This window comes from Pezoporus wallicus, unplaced genomic scaffold (genome assembly GCF_028554395.1).
Source record: "Pezoporus wallicus isolate ANWC-B61680 ecotype Strahan unplaced genomic scaffold, APGP_CSIRO_Pwel_v1 contig_12129, whole genome shotgun sequence".
Lineage (NCBI taxonomy): Eukaryota > Metazoa > Chordata > Aves > Psittaciformes > Psittacidae > Pezoporus > Pezoporus wallicus.
This window is the reverse complement of record NW_026642642.1, coordinates 15246-31403: the sequence shown is the minus strand read 5'-3', so window position 1 is coordinate 31403 and position 16158 is coordinate 15246. Positions and strand designations below refer to the sequence as shown.

The 16158-nt window shown below is 42.6% G+C and overlaps 1 protein-coding gene across 1 annotated transcript in view; it reads right to left on the bottom strand.

Annotated features, from left to right (window-relative positions):
• The window catches only part of UNC13B (unc-13 homolog B), a 212565-nt gene extending 200312 nt beyond the window's left edge, over positions 1-12253 (bottom strand). Inside the window, exon 1 of the mRNA XM_057431178.1 lies at positions 12122-12253. Within this exon, the coding sequence (XP_057287161.1) occupies positions 12122-12143 (22 nt within the window). The 5' untranslated portion in view covers positions 12144-12253. The remainder of the gene's footprint in view (positions 1-12121) is intronic.
• Between the last annotated feature and the right edge of the window lie 3905 nt (positions 12254-16158).

The following is a 16158-nucleotide window of genomic DNA, read 5'->3' as shown; positions in this document are numbered from 1 at the left end:
ACTCATCCATTATCATCACCTATCTCCTTATCTTCCCACCAACCCACAGACACTACCTTTCTTGTTCTCCAGTTAGGCAATGCCACTGCTTGCTTATAGCAGGAGTTAAACTTCTGCTAAGAGAGTTCAGATTCCAAGTGCTGCATGTTTTAGCACTCTGGGCTACAGATTACCAGACTCAAATTCAAGGTGTTAAAAGTTTTGCTCCTATCCCATATATATCTATGCATTATTTTCAGTGTCATCCTCTTAAGAGACATTTCCTACAGTTCAGGAATCACATCCTGACCATCTTTACCCAACTCCCTGTCCCTGGCACAGCAGTACCAGTTCCTTCATTGGCGAGACAGGCTGTCTCTCCTTTCCATGTGACCAAAGCACCTTCTGTTATTTGTTTTAATACCCTTTGCAACATGTCACCTTGTCTGCCGAGGTGAAATCCACAGCTTTAGCCCTGAACTTCCTGGTCCTCAAGATACATCTTCCTTTACAAACTGATTTTTGCCCACACCTGTCAGAGGTTCTGTGTTTGCTCACCAGATTCTGACGCAATGATCAGGTGTATCATCAGCTCTGGGGTTATTTCCTAGGTGGAGTCTCTTCTGTTATTTGAGATGCTAATATTTACCCCTGTAGCTTCACTGTATTTCATGCCTTCCCCCGTATCCAAGTTCCTCACTTCACCAGAAAGCCTCTTCAGTCTCGTTAGTGGCTCAACAGCTGCTGGTCTACATGTTTATCTGTTTAACTTATTACTTTAGGTTGTGATCACTGAAACCAAGTTCACTTCTAAGCCCAGCTTCCCTGAAGCATCTTCTGTGATTTTTAAAGCTACAGTTTAGCATTTTACAGTTTTGCAGGGGTTTTTTTTTAAGTCTACAGTTAACTCCATCAGTTTTATGGCTCCAGTCACTATCTTATGACGTAACTGCCAGATAAAACAGTCCTCTGTACCCAGCCATTATCAAGAGCATTCATTCTCTGGTGTGGGAAGTTAGTCTCTCACAGTGACAATACCCAGAGGTGCTTCCCTATAACCATATTACAAGATTTCTACCCACATTTAAATCTGGGACTACGTGCTGCAGATCTCTCATGCTACCACAGAAAAACCTCTGATCAGCTCTTCCCAATGCAATTTCAGCCCAGCTGGTTCTCCTTTATCCACACTAATGCTGCTTTACAATTCTGCATTACCAACAGAGTGGAATTTTCCCAGCCACCTTTATTCCTCTCTTTCCAGAACAGGACATCCCCTCCAACGTCTCTGTTCCCTTCATAACCCCTACTCCTCATGGCTCCTGCTAACCCTGAGGGCTCATTCCTAGTCCTACCTCAACAGCCCCGTTCATACCACTTTAAGTCACAAACTCCCCACTCTGCTTTATAACATTAACGTGTTTGCACCCTCCTGGAAACAGATTCAACACTACTAATTAAATTGCTTTTCCCTGTTTATTTTATGTAACTGTGTCACTTGTCATTTCAGGACCATGTAATCCCTATTTCATCACACCAGCTCTTTCCTGATGCTCTATGATTAAAAGACTACAATGCATATACATGGGGTTAATTCATCTGTATTCAGACTTCTACCACCTGCAGCTCTGCTCCAATAAAGCCTGAACACACTTTTGTATCTTTGACAAAAGCGTCAAACCAGTAACTTCAAACTCAAGTTTACAACAGAAGTAAAAGGTTTGTTGGTAGAGCTCTGTTAAACCATGCTCCTCCAACCCAGGCAAGGCATTAACAAAACACTGATTTAACACTGCAGTCCGATAAGGCATGGCATGTCTTGATCTCTTTCCAGCCCTGGGAAAATATGTAAACACTTGTCATTCTAGTTGGATTAGTCAGAATGCAACAGCCACGTACCTCTCTACTCAAGTAACAGACACTACCAAACTCCATCCTTCCAAATCCTTAAGTACTTGCAGAGCAAGTAGCACAAATTTCATACTATATTCTCCAACCTAAGGAAACGCAAACCAACTTCTGCTGTTACGATGATGAAGCTAGAACACCAGTTCAGTCTAAAAAGCATAAATTTGTCCCATATGATGATGACATAAAGCTGCCAAAACTACAGAAAATCCTTCATCGATTTTAATTTGGAATCTGATATTTTTCTAGAAGACTCTATCTAGTTATACTAAAAAAATACTATGTCCTACATCTAGTATGTCCTACGTATTAGATTATTACAACAATCCAGTCTGCCCTTATAACTATAGCGTTTATAAGCAGTTAATCTCCTAAAAAAAAATCTCCTACTAAAATGGAGCATACATAGACTCCACTTACTCAATTTGATGTATCAAAATCTAGTAAAATTTTCCACACTCAGCAAGTTATAGCAGGTGGAAAAGGCTGAAATAAAATTACTGTTTCACATCCATTTCTCCCTCCCCACCAATCCATACGCACATTGTGTGCCAAATTCAAGATACATGCTACAAGTTTAGGTTCGGATCAGTAGTGCAAGGTTGAGGGATGTTTGATCTATAAAATATCAAGTATTTATTTTGTTCAAGCAAGACCTCATTAATCATGAAATGCATTATGATTTCAGCAGCATCAGAGCTCCAAAGTCAGAAACTGAAGCCAGTCTCAGCTTTCTAGTAGCTTATGGCCCTTCAGACTCTGAAAGAGGAGCCACATGAAGCGTGCCTTCCACAGACGCCGAATAATCTTAGGAAGAACACTGTCTGCTTGCCTTTGAAGAATTCTCATGATGAAGAATAACTCCTGAAATTGGCAAGGTGTACAAAATGTGTGTATTAGTTTACCCAGCAGTCAGATTCCTTCCTCACCCACAAGGTGATAAGCTACCCTGGCATTATCTCAATTTGTGCCTGGTTTTCCTGGCCCCACAAGAAAAAGCAGTTATTGAAGATTTCCAGAATCTACAGATTGTAGATCTCCAGCGTATAATGGCAGTCACAACACTCCACAGGGACTTCATTTTCAAAGGACTGTGGTTGTCACAAAAGAAGACTTTGTGACAACTAAATATGAATCATCACAGGTAGTGGAAGTATGAAGTCCCTGGACGTTTCCTGAACACGTGTTCTGAGGTTTATACAACCCCCAGGAAAGGGAAATGTCTCTAAAGGGTTTCTTTTTAGAAACTGAAATAACTACATATTCATATATGAATATATACGAATAGATATGAATGGATTGATTCCTTGGAAACTGCTATGTTTGCTAAGCAGGTATTTTCAGTTTACAACATGGCTAGAGTGAGATTCGACCCAGAGTTTCATCATGCCTAGCCTTTCCATCACTTCCTGACTATATTCTTATATATAACTTCCCCAAGGAAGTTGTGAATGCTCCATCCCTGGCAGTGTTCAAGGCCAGGTTGGACAGAGCCTTGGGTGGCATGGTTTAGTGTGAGGTGCCCCTGCCCATGGCAGGAGGGTTGGAACTAAATGATCTTAAGGTCCTTTACAACCCTAACTATTCTATGATTCTATATGGAACAGTTTTGAAATATCCTTAAAACATATTTTAGAGCAATTTAAAAAATCCACAGCACTCTGACAGAACTCAATTTGCACAGCAGTTGTTGAACAATCTGGTCAAGGATTTGCTGAAAATTAAAAAAAAAAAGCCTTACAGTAAGTAATCTTGTGATACTCAGGATGCCAACAATCAGTACAGAGCAGAATAAAGCATACAGCTCCCTATGCTAGAAGTTTATAAGGCTGTATGTCCTCGATCAGGCATCCAGTGGCTCAAAAACTGATGAAGGGAGAGATCTGCTATCACAGAAGGAGTTCAAGCAACAACTCTTGTCTGTTCCCAAGCCAAAAAAAACATCTCCCAGCCCAGGACTTGGACAACAGCCCTGTATCATCCTCCAGAGCAGGTTTCAGGTGATGCTGTCCCTTCATCAATTCACACTGCCTTATTCAAACAAGCTGCATTCCTGCCACAGGGCCTGTACCGCTCTGCTGCCATAAAAGCTCACAAGAATGAAAGTTTTAATGGGCCACCATACTCAGCTCCAAACTCCTGTCCTCGGAAGAGGCCAATAAAGACAACAGCAGGTTAGGTATATGCAGCAGACTTCATCTGGAGAGACGGGTGACCCAAGAAGTCATGTAACTAATTTTATTTTTTTTATTCTTTTTTTTAAATGATGTTTCTTAAACTGAGTATTACTACATTGTCCTGAGCTAAGAAAATAAACATTGAGCGTGTCAATAATCGAAAGTGTAAATCTGCAGTTACCTTAAACCTAATAATTATGTCTCTGTGGTGGAAATGCTGGAGCTTGTTTAGCAGAGCATTTAGCTGTAAAGCATTAAGAGAGTTAAGTCACAGGAGCTTTAAGTAATACGGTTAAAACCAGTATTCCTTAAAGGGACACGGTCAAGGCTGGAAGCCAAACTTCTTTTAAAACACTCCAACAGTTTTAGGCTAGAGATTATCTCAAACAAAGACACCTCCTCTTATCTGTCATCAAACATGCCAATCCAGTCCAATTCACTTTCCATTCATATGGGACGTTCAGCTGAGAGGAGAAAGGAATGCAAAAAGGGAACAAAACAAAACCAGTGTTTTTATCCCTTTAACATAGTTTCTAACCCACTCACCCAGCCCAGCAATGTTAAAACATTGACAAATTTAAGTCTGGCCAGCAAAAGTGAATTCTGCAAACAACACGAGTGAGGCAAAACCTTGATTTAATTCTCTCTCAACACAGGAGTTCCATAAGCTGAAGGTCTCTGCTTCCATGTTGGATGCAGGTAGCCGACTCCCTTTCAGTTCTGTATTTAACTGTAATCTGTGAACTCTTCACAGAAGACAGCATTAGTCACATAAACACAGTTAAACAGAGAAATGCTGCAGAGTTCATATGCCTATAAGTACTTCTTCAGTTCCTCTAAAACTTGTAAAAAGCATTCCAACTCAAAAACTGTTAACAGGAGAACAACTATTTTGGATCCACACTACAATTTACTTCTATAAAACAATTATGTAAAAGTTCCCTGCAGTCACTGTGATCAAATCAAATAGAACATGGTGTGCCCAAAGACAATCCCCAGTAACAAAACAGGGACGTTTCAGAGGGGTGAATTTCATAAAGCTGAGGGTATTTATTCAAAAATTGATTGAGAAGAATAAATTTAAACTGAAACTGTGATATTAGATGCAGGAACCATTTATTCAGAGTTTTCTAGGGGGGCAAAAAGCAACTACTCCTCAACCAAGAAGTACAGATTTAGTCCATTCCACCCCAAATAGCTGTAACCCATGGTAAAATAAACAAGAAAGAAATAGTGTCAACACAGGTTGGGTGTAGGAAATTAGATGCAGGAAGAAGGAAGAGCATTAAATATAACAAAAACTTATGTTAAAGAAAAAAAAAAACACACCAATAAGGATATTGCCCTCCCATCCCATTAATTGACTTTACTGCTAATGGTGAAGAAGCAACAGGCATCCATGCCCTGTGCCCATGGGGAGGCAAGTACCTGTGAGACCAAATACTTCCAAGCCCATTGGTAAGTGAAATGACAGTACATCCAAGATGGAAATAGTAAAAATCAGAAGGGCTAGATAATTGCTACTCAGATGGCAAAGTCTGTAGCCCAGTGACATTTGTTTTCAATGCATCCTGAGAGAATAGAAAACAGGCTTCAAGAAGAACAGGAGGAGATGTACCTACAGACGACAGAGAACACCAGGCAAGTGCCTGAAGTGTCTAACGAGTTAAAGTTCAGACAAAGCAATGCCTACTATTCAATACCCATTTGGAAAGGCTGATCTATACTGCACAGATTCAACATGCAGAATTTTTTGAGACGTATGACTCGCTAGTGCAGGACAGCCTCATTAACATGTAAATGACATAATATGGTGGAAAGGCAGTGAAACAGGGCAATGGTTAGCCACTTGAGATACCAGCCATGATTACTGGGGGATCCCATAGCAAATGCCTTCCTTTTTTTGACATTTTTGCTCCTAGAATGGGCATTTGCCCTTTATAAAAAAATCAAGCAGGACACAGCAGCCAATGAGGAGGCAAATAATAAAAGCAGCATTATGCACACTAGCTTAGTCAGGTATAAAGAGGGCCTAAGAGAAAAGAAAAAACACCCGAAATCCTGCTAAATGCAGATAGAACTGATCCAAACACCCAGGATATACCTACACGATAGGAATCCATACCATAGAAAGCATCTGCCAAATTTTACAGGTCACAGTAGACAAGCAAAATATTATTTCAGCAAAGTCCTTGGCAAAGATGGCTAATGCATGTAAAGATAAGCAGGAGCTGGCAATAGGAATAAAGCAGGTTTCGGTTCTCTGCTTAATGATGATGAGATCAGCACAAGAATACTAAAAGCAATTTTCATTTCTATAGAAGCTTTATAAATATGGTCAGAAAATAAAGACTGCAAAGAAGAGCAAACTCAGGTGCTAAAGAGAAACCTTTCAAAATACAGGAGTCCTATGTAACAAGAGACAAGAACAGCAAGTTGCTTTCACACACTTTCACACCCAGGAATGCCAGGTACAAGCTTTAACCTGCCAAAAAGGCAGACGAAAACCCTATGGTAGTTCCCAATCTGTTCGCAATACCACACAGTGAACTATCTGAAAAAGCCGGAGAGGAAGCAAGAGTTACAAGGCACACTACTCTGGTTTAAGCTCTCCTGGAAACGCATCAAGAACAGCTTTCACCAATTGATTCAAGTATTTCTCAAAATATTGAGTAACATTTGATTACAAGGCATTAAAAAAAAAAAGGCAAGAAAAAAAAAGGCAGGAGGAAATTTCAAAGGAAACTTGCACAAGGATCGTTTGCCACCAGTCATACGTATTTCACATGCCTCCAAGTCAAATATTTGAAATAAGGTCCTGGATTTAAAAAAAGCAGTCTCGCTTGCTTGGACTTTATACGCCATTATGTAAATTGCAACTACCTCTCAGGCTGTTACAGTACAAAAACAGGCTCTTTCAGCATTTAGATTAAATCCAGCACTTTGTTGCATATTAAAACAGTATTTTAATGACTTTAATTAAAGTTTGACCTGGCAGATCCCCAAGCAAAGGAGTCAACTGAGAGGTCACCAAGCGAGTTAAAAAAAGCAGATGCTATTAAAGTTCAGGAACTCCTGCACTTTTCCTTCATCCCACTGAAAATTACAAGGGAGGGTCAAGTACCTCCTAGTTCCCAAATATTTAAAACGAAGACTCCACACTGTTTGTTGAAGCTTTTGCAGCAACAGCATCCAAAACTGAAGGAGCAATGGTCTGAAACAGGGAAATGAATGCATCACAAGCCAAACGTGGTTTGTAGGTTTTAAACATTCCTACTTAACAACAGAAGCAACTTGAAAGTTTAAAGGTTTTCTCTTCAATTAAGCCATCGATTACAACTTTACAAACCCCAAATTTAAGTCTCAGTGAAAAGAAGGTCCTTTAGTAGCAAAGACTTTTATCTTCATGTTACTATCCAGATTTCTAATGCATTTTATTTTGTTCCAACACTACATAGACCAGTAGCTTCCTGACTAATTATAGCTAGAGAAAAGGAGTTCATAACATTTACATGAATGCAAATTATTCATGAAGCATTATATTTTTATTAATATCCCACCTTTATAACCTGTGCTTCTGCTACTGCTTTTAATGTCTAATTCTGTTCTTTTCCATTTTGATCTACATAAAGACAAGCAAGGTTTCTTTTCCAGTTCTGTGCAATGTAGGGAGCTCCAGCTAGAGACTTTCACCCTTGAGACAGAAAGAGCTGGAGGCACTGCATTCACCCTTACAGAGAATACCAGAGTAAGCCTGAGATTATTGCATCAGGGGAGGAAAAGAAAACCTTTAAACACAAAAAAAAAAATCCCTGATGTTTTGACTACCAAGCTTCTAAGTAATGGGTATTTCTAAGTACCCCACAAGACGACCCCATATTTCTGTTACTATTAACATCCATTTCCGTTTTCCCTGTTCACTCCCTTCATTTGGATGTCAACAGAGTTGAATCTGGTGGCAGGCACTAGAACATGAATTTTGCTGGCAATACAGGGACGCACAGCTAAGTTCACTGGGTAGTATTCCAACACTCCAACTGTTCTGATAAAATGATAACTGCATAAACAAGCTTTTCTAACTCTTCAGAGCAGCAGCAAAATAAACAGTAGGTAAAAAAATATAACATCTGAGACATCCAGACAGTGTAATTTCATACAGCAGACATTAATTTAAAGTTTTAGAGTGCAAGACCAGAAGAGGTCACCTAACTCAGTCTCCCACATACCTCAGGCAGCCAAATCTCACACAGATACTGCGGATCAGCCCCCAAGACAAAAGCACATTAAACAAAAGGACTATGCCCTCAGGGAATTAAACCGGGTACCATGTACAGGGATGAGGGAAGCTCCCTACTGCCAATATCCTTGCAACAGCAAAGGATTTCAGACATTGACACAGTGAAGATGACAGGCAAGGTATCAGTCAAAGAAACATGGTTTTTATTAGTACAGTTATCAGATGGATAAGGTTAGGAAGACAAGTTAGACTTGAAGTTAGGAATACAAGGGAATTGTATAACAAATGAAGTCAGGAAGACAAGAAGTTAGGAATACAACAGCACTGAAGAGACAGCATAAACTGTTATAAAGCACAGAGGAGGTAAAATAGAAGGGAACCATCGCTATCTTGAGAGAGCAAGAGCTGTGGACAAAGTAAGATGTAATAAAAGTGGGCAACTGAAAGGGTCTGATATCTCAGGAAAACAGAAACAGAGCAAAGGAACCGATGACAGAGCACCCATGACAGGGTGATACAACTTCAGCAGGATCCTCCTTTGCTACAACCCTTGCAAGTTGTGCTGAGAAGAATAAATTTCATTAAGTTGAAATCTGAGGTAAAATCAAGACTTCCAAGAGAAGGCCAAGGAAATTTAACAATGCAAGACTGGTATGAAAGACTAGACTGCTTCAGCGGGAACAATTTTATTTAATATGTACTATTTTCACAAATACAACACTAAACGCAAACTAATAAAGCAAGCTATGCCAAGAAAAGATTACCAGACATAATCCAGACACAGCTGCTCTACACAAGAGTATATGCAATCTCTTTTGCACTCTAGCAGTAGAATCAAAATACGGAGAAGTCTCCCCTAAAAGCCTCAGTCATGTAATATTCAGGATTTGTTTTCTCCTTCACTTCACTTACACCCTCCCCTATTTTTCTACTCCAAAAGAGTCCTTTAATTTACTCCTGTAACAGCCTGTTATCACTGGCTCACTTCACACATGGAATCATAAAATCATAGAATAGTTAGGGTTGGAAAGGACCTTAAGATCATCTAGTTCCAACCCCCCTGCCATGGGCAGGGACACCACATACTAAACCATGTTACCCAAGACTCTCTCTGACCTGGCCTTGAACACTGCCGTGGATGGAGCATACACAACAACCTTGGGCATCTGGTCCTGGTTCATCTAGATTTCCCCTACAGTGACTGGGGAGAGACTGCAGCTCTCCAGTGAAGTCCTTCTTATCCCAAGATAAGTTCTGAAGTTGCGGCAAGTGACACATTTCTCTCCATTGCTATTGCAGGATCCTAAATGACTAGTTTGGATTAGACATCCTCTGAAGACATGCAGGTGAGCCCAAACTCACAGTTCCTCTGAGCTTAGATTTTCTGTCTGGTACTTCTATGGCAAATACAGCTCAATAATTCTGAAAAAAAAAACAACCAAAGCCCAAAACAAAACCAAACCAACCTGTTTTCTAAGAAGAAAATGTTAAAGAAATGTACTGCAAACCATGAATCAAGAAGCCATGTACGTTAGCAGCTCTTTCAGGCACAAAGGCAGCACACAGACACATTTGGTGTGTGCTGTTTTAGATTAGCCATTCATTAAAATACTATTAATGTGCGTAATTCAAGTGGGAGGGGGGGAAATAAATCAGTGAATTTATCTTTCTGTCTGCCAGGCTTCTTGTTACACTGCTACTTACGGGTTTTTCCACATTTCCCTTTATCTGTTGAACTGCAATTCAGAGGCTATTAACAGTGCCCCAATCACCTACATTTATTTCACAAGATTTTTTAATTGTCTTTCTTTTTTTAATCCCAGGTCTACAGCATCTGACCCCATGCTACTATGCAGTCTTAAGTGTGCACCACTTTTAACATATTCATATTAAAAAGCAGCTTTTCCAGCTGTTTTTTTAGTAGCTGCACTGCTTTCTCAGAAAGGTTAGTTCATTTTGGTGGGAAGGGAAAATACAAAAGATATGGCTTTCAGTCTGATGGGGATTTTTTTTCCAAAGAAGTGACAATTAAGCCTTCTTCTTGTATCAATTCTTCTGGTAACTGCTTTGTTCTTCAGACTGCTCTACCTCAACACACTTCCATTTCATGTTCCATAGTTCACACTTGTGAGATCTCATCAGCTTGTTCTTGCAGTCACAACTATTTCAGAAAACACATTTCTTCAAGTTCAGTAAACTGACTGCATTCTGCATCCCTACAATAAAGTTGCTCAGTGTCATCTATCTAAATTACTGTTGGTATTTTCTACTATCTTAGCACAGCAGATGGAAATGAAAGACGCAATTTTCACAATAATTCTCCATCACACATGGTCACCAGCCACCTCAACTTTCTTTTTTTAGCTCTTTACACATAACCAAAGAAAAAGCCAAACAGGAGAGCACATCGCTCCAGGCTGCTGAAATGCTTTTGTCCCAAAGACTCTACAGACCAAGAATTAATATCCTGAAAAGGCAGGACAGTTCCAATAACTCAATCATCCAGCTCACATTCTTTCACTACTCTTAGTAGATGGTGTACACATCTTTAACACTGTCAGCTTCACATGGCCAAATTGGATGGGGCCTTAAGCAGCCTGTCTAGTGTGAGGTGTCCCTGCCCATGGCATGGCGTTGGAACTGGATGAGCTTTAAGGTCCCTTCCAACCCAAACCGTTCTATGATTCTAAACACCACATTTCTTTAAAGGACACCCTGAGAACCCTTTGAGGGTGAGCCACCAAAAAAGTGAAGAAACACCTGTAACTGAGAAGAATCTCTGAGCCAGTCAGAATTACCTTCAGTGAAGACATTCTGGCAAAGCCTTCAAAACAAACTGGACCAGACATGCTAACTGTGCTTCGAAGGGTACACAGAATTGCATCAAAAGCGTTTTTAAGATAAACTTCACACTTGCACACCTCTAACTCCTTAGACACGATGTATGATTAACAAAAGGGCTGAAAGTTAATTTAAAAGCGCTCTCCCCAGAATAATGCACACTGAAGGATGCTCCATTAACACCACCAGCAAAATAAGGGGTTTTGATTCAAAGAGGTGACAAGCAGCTGAGTGAAGAGGTGCTACCAAACCACCTGATGCAAGCGAAAGCAGAGCTGAACTGTCAGCAGCACACGGGTGCCAGTTATTTCATCGTACCTGGGAAAGGCGTTGAGAACATTAACACTACACTTTAAAGCCGCAGGGCACGGCTGGCTCCCTGGGACAGCCTGTGACCGCGGTGTTCAGCACAGAACGCTGACGGGAGGCACGTCCCAGCACCGTCAGTCCGGGCAGGTGGCTTTCCCCAGGGATTTTACTCTTTTCTTTGGCACAAAAGAGCGAGAAACTGAAAACCGCAGAGGAGGGAGCAGCCGCTAGCGCTGTAATCCAGAAAGTGCTGCCTTTCAGTAACCTGTTCTGCAAGGGAACAAAGCTCGCTAGCAGGATGAGAATCTAACCAGCAGAGTACGTGAAACAGTAAGGCATGTGATGGGTGAGTATACAGTGACAACTGCTACAGCCCGTGACAGCAACCTGCTCCTGCGAGCGCGGTTTCACTCCGCGGCAGCGCCTCACCTCGCGTCCAAACCACCTCCAAAGTCAAACACGGCTCCTCCCGGGGCTCGGCAGCGGGCGGGACCGCTGCTCCCTGGCATCGCTCCCGACCCCGAGCCTGTCCCCGCTCCCACAGCCGCCGTCCGTGACCACGGCACCTCATGTGCTGCCCGCCTCCCGCGGGGCACGGGGCCGGTGTCAGGCTCTCCCGGGGCACCGGGCACCCCCCGCGCTCCGCCCGGCAGCCGCCGCCCGCACTCACCTCGCACGCAGAGCAGCGACATGGCGGCACCCGCCGCGCCTCAGCCGCGGCCCCTGCAGCCGCCCCCGGCTCCGCTCCTCATGCCTCCCGCTCCACGGGCCGGGCGCGGCGGCGGCACCCACAGCGGGGCGGGTCCGCGCCGCTGAGGGGAGGGGCGGGGCACCCGCCATTGCCACCCCGAGGCGGCCCATAGGGGGCGCCGCTGCCGCCAGAGCCGTCACCACGGCAACCGGCCGGGACCCCCGGCCTGCGACGGGGGGAGCGGGAACGGGAGCCCCTTCGCCAGCGGCGGACCGGGCCGGACCGGGCACCGGGGGGCATCGTGTGCCGGTGGGAAGCCCCGGGCAGGCAGACAGGGTCCCCTCCCGCTGCCTGGAGCTAGGGCGGCAGTGTCCGTACCTCAGGAAAGGAGCAGCTGTACTTGGTTGGGGGTTTCGGTACTTTGCTTCTTTTTCTTATTATTATTCTTTTCCTGTTTTTCTTTTTTTCCTGATTTTCTCTCTTTTGTTTGCTGACAGAACTTATTGCATAAGTCACAACCTGCCTGTGTGTTTGCAGGAGCCGTTCCCACCATTCACACTCCACCACCCTGGGACAGGCTCTGGTTTGTCATAGAATTACAGAACAGGTTGGAAGAGACCTTAAAGAGCATCTAATTACAAACCCCTGCCATGGGAATACCAGGTTGGAAGGCACCTTGAGGATCATCTGGTCCAACCTTTCAAGGCAAAGCATGAGCTTTGATGTCCCAGCACCTTGTACAGCAAACATTAAGAGTCCACTGCTGGGGAATCCTCCACTTCCCTGCAGAGGTTATTCCAATTGTTGATTGTTCTCATTGTGAAAACTTTTCCTTGTGTCCCGTTGGAATCTCCCCAGGAGTAATGTGTGCCCATTATCCGTTGTTCTTTCCACCTGACTCCTTGTGAAATGGGAGTCTGCGTCTTTGTAGCCACCCTTTAAATACTGGAACGTGATGGTAAGGTCTGCCCTGAAGGCTTACGGCTTTTGCTACCATGGGGGTATATGGGTGACTGTTGCTGTGCATCAGCTGAGCTTCTTATGGGGATAGGGATTCATATGGGGTGGAACACAGTGCCCAGAGAAGCTGTGGTTGCCCCGTCCCTGGCAGTGTTCAAGGCCAGGTTGGACAGGGCTTGGAGCAACCTGCTCTAGTGGAAGGTGTCCCCGCCTGTGGCAAGGAGATGGAACTGGATGAGCTGTAAGGTCCCTTCCAACCCAAACCATTCCATGGTTCTATGATACAATGTGATTATTACTGTATTAATGTTTAGAATAACTCAAAAGTCTACATACAGAGTACTCCTAGCTAGGTGTTTCAAAGACATAACCAACCTTGCCAAAACTCAGACAGGAGAGATTTGATTTCTGCCCTGTCCACCACAGCATGTTTTAGTGCCCTTATGTTTGCTTCACGGAAGTGTATCAGTCAAGGAAATGTGTCAAAAATATACATACAGCTCCTCTGAGATACCAAAAGGAACGACTTGAAAGGACAAACCACGATGTTCCTGCAAACAAACAGGCAGACTGTGTGCTAAAAGTGTTAACAGAGCCAGTCTCAAAGGACTGGGAACAGTTCCACTTAGCAGTGTGAATGGGAATTGTCAGTGCAGGGAGCTGCGAGTGCCAACACTGAGGCAGGCACGGAAAGAATCTCCTCTTCTTGTCCCTGAACTGGCTTCAGTGCTGCTGAAATTCTACTAAATTCATCAAAAGCTCTGGTTTGCTTCTTTATACTCTGTTCAGGTGTAGCAGTGGCGGGCTCTAAGGGCTCTGGCACACCAACCTCTGTGTTTTGGCTGCACATCAACAAAGCTTGCCCTACCTGGGCACAACACTGGATTTCAGTTAACTTCAGGGGACATTAGTATTTTACTCTAAAAAGTCCTTTACTATTTATCTCCCATGTGTCTTAGGGTAGAACACCACATCCCCAAAGCCTCAGAGCTTTTCATCAGCAAAAGATCTGCTCAGGGGTCCCTGAGCTGTTCTGGTGCCTTTCCTTTCCCATCTTCCTTTGCAGTCTTGTTGCAGAAAAAAGCTCCTGAACTATGCATGAGCTAATCTCTGCTGTAGCCACACAATCCCTTTGTGACTGCTCCCCTCCCTTTGCCAGGCCTCATAGCTCTGCCCATCCCAATTTAAAAATGAAAGCCTTCTGAGGACATGATTTTCACCTACTGCATCACACAACACCTGGTACAGCAAGTCCCTATCTTGCCCACAGCTTAAAAATGCTACCATGATACAGAAATTATCTCATCAAGGGCAGATGATGTCATAATGCGTTTTAAGATCATAGTAATGTGCTATTAGCAAGCATGGCAATCAAGTATCTTGTAGCTAGCATGAGATATCTTACTAACAGCAGTAACTGTGAAAGTAGGGATTATCATGGATGTTACGAATTCCCTGCAGTTATGAGGTCTAATTAGACGCAAGTGTTTATCAGATCAAAAGAGATTATTTGTGTAACTCTTAACTCCCATATACAGTTGATACTTCTGTGTCTGTCTCTCCCTCCTCTCCTTTCCATTTCAGATAGCGTGGAATAATTAGCACGCCACTACTGAGAAACTTCTGCAAGGTAGAATTACCCTCTTCTAAATTATGCTTGTGTCTTGAAATCAACTTCCTTACGTTTTTTCCCTGCTGAAGTGGCATTCCCCAAAATAATCTTTCTTATTTTTTCTCTTATTTTTTTCTAGTTCTTCCTCTATTGTCATAAATATGAAAATAGTTTAATGATTAAAAACACTGCAATAGAAAGAAGAAAAAAACATACGCAACACCACTTCCTGCGCTGTCCTAAACCTCTTAAATATGAATGATCTTTCCAGATCCGTTCCTATAAATCCACAAAAGGGAATGCCAGGTCCACAAATACTTAACTACTAGCAAAGCCTCAAATCCTGTTGTAGCAGACGTGATCTAAATTCTGCAGCTGACAGCATGCTCTGGAAGCACAGGCACCATACTCTGTCAGCGGTGTATTTTTTTTCTAATGGAGAATTCTACTGAATTAAAGAGCAAAAATACAATGCAGTGAGTCCGCTAGAGTAACCTCCATACACTGGAACTATATGGCTTTCTAAACAGAGAACTCTGCAAACTCAGAAAGAGGGAAATGCTGCCAGATCCAGAGGGATACCCAGTTTTCCCTCTCTGCAGAGAAAGAGTTAATTTTTCCCTGGGCACCCAGACCCCAGCCACTGGTCTTGGTTCACCTGCTGTTGGATAGGAAAGTAATGAATGGGTGATACTCCACTCACTGCAGCTTGCCAGCTGTTTTATTCCTGCCTATTCTCTGTAGTTTCCCTACTCAAAGAGCAATACTCTAGCTATATTTGGAGTCTTAAGTAAAAGGTGTTTTTTTCTTTTCTTGTTCTTGTGCCTTTTCTGAGGTCTGTGTTTCTGCAGCTGGAGAATGGCTCAAGCTGAAACTTGACATGTAGCAAATCCCTGTGGGCTTTATTTTAAATCAAAGGGTTCAGATCTGTTAAACTATTTTCCTGTTATGCAACTCACAAAAAAAAAAAACAAAAACATCTCAGACCTTGTTTTTGGGGCTAATCTCTAAAGATAAGGAAAAAAAAGCTTTTAATTTACCCTATGACATTTGGCAGGAATTGAGTGCTGGATGTAGACTAAGTTGATTGATATTCTGATATTGGGAAACAGCTCTCAGATTTGGCTGTAAAGATAACAGACTACTGAAATGGCTTTTACTGGCATTTCTGGTCTATGTGCTTGCTAATAAAAGGTAACATTTACAAAACAGAGGATCACAGGATCTTTTTCATAATGCTGCATTGTGTCTGGTGTGTGGTAAATATTTCAATATTATCTTGAAACGCAGCTACCTCTGGTGCAGATCACAGCAGATAATCGATGCACTACCTGAAGAACACCGTATACATGCACCAAAACTTGCAGGGAAAGCAGCTTCCAATCCCCTCAGTTACACATGAACCAGGATGTTCATTTTAACACTCAAAAATGCTCAAACAGCA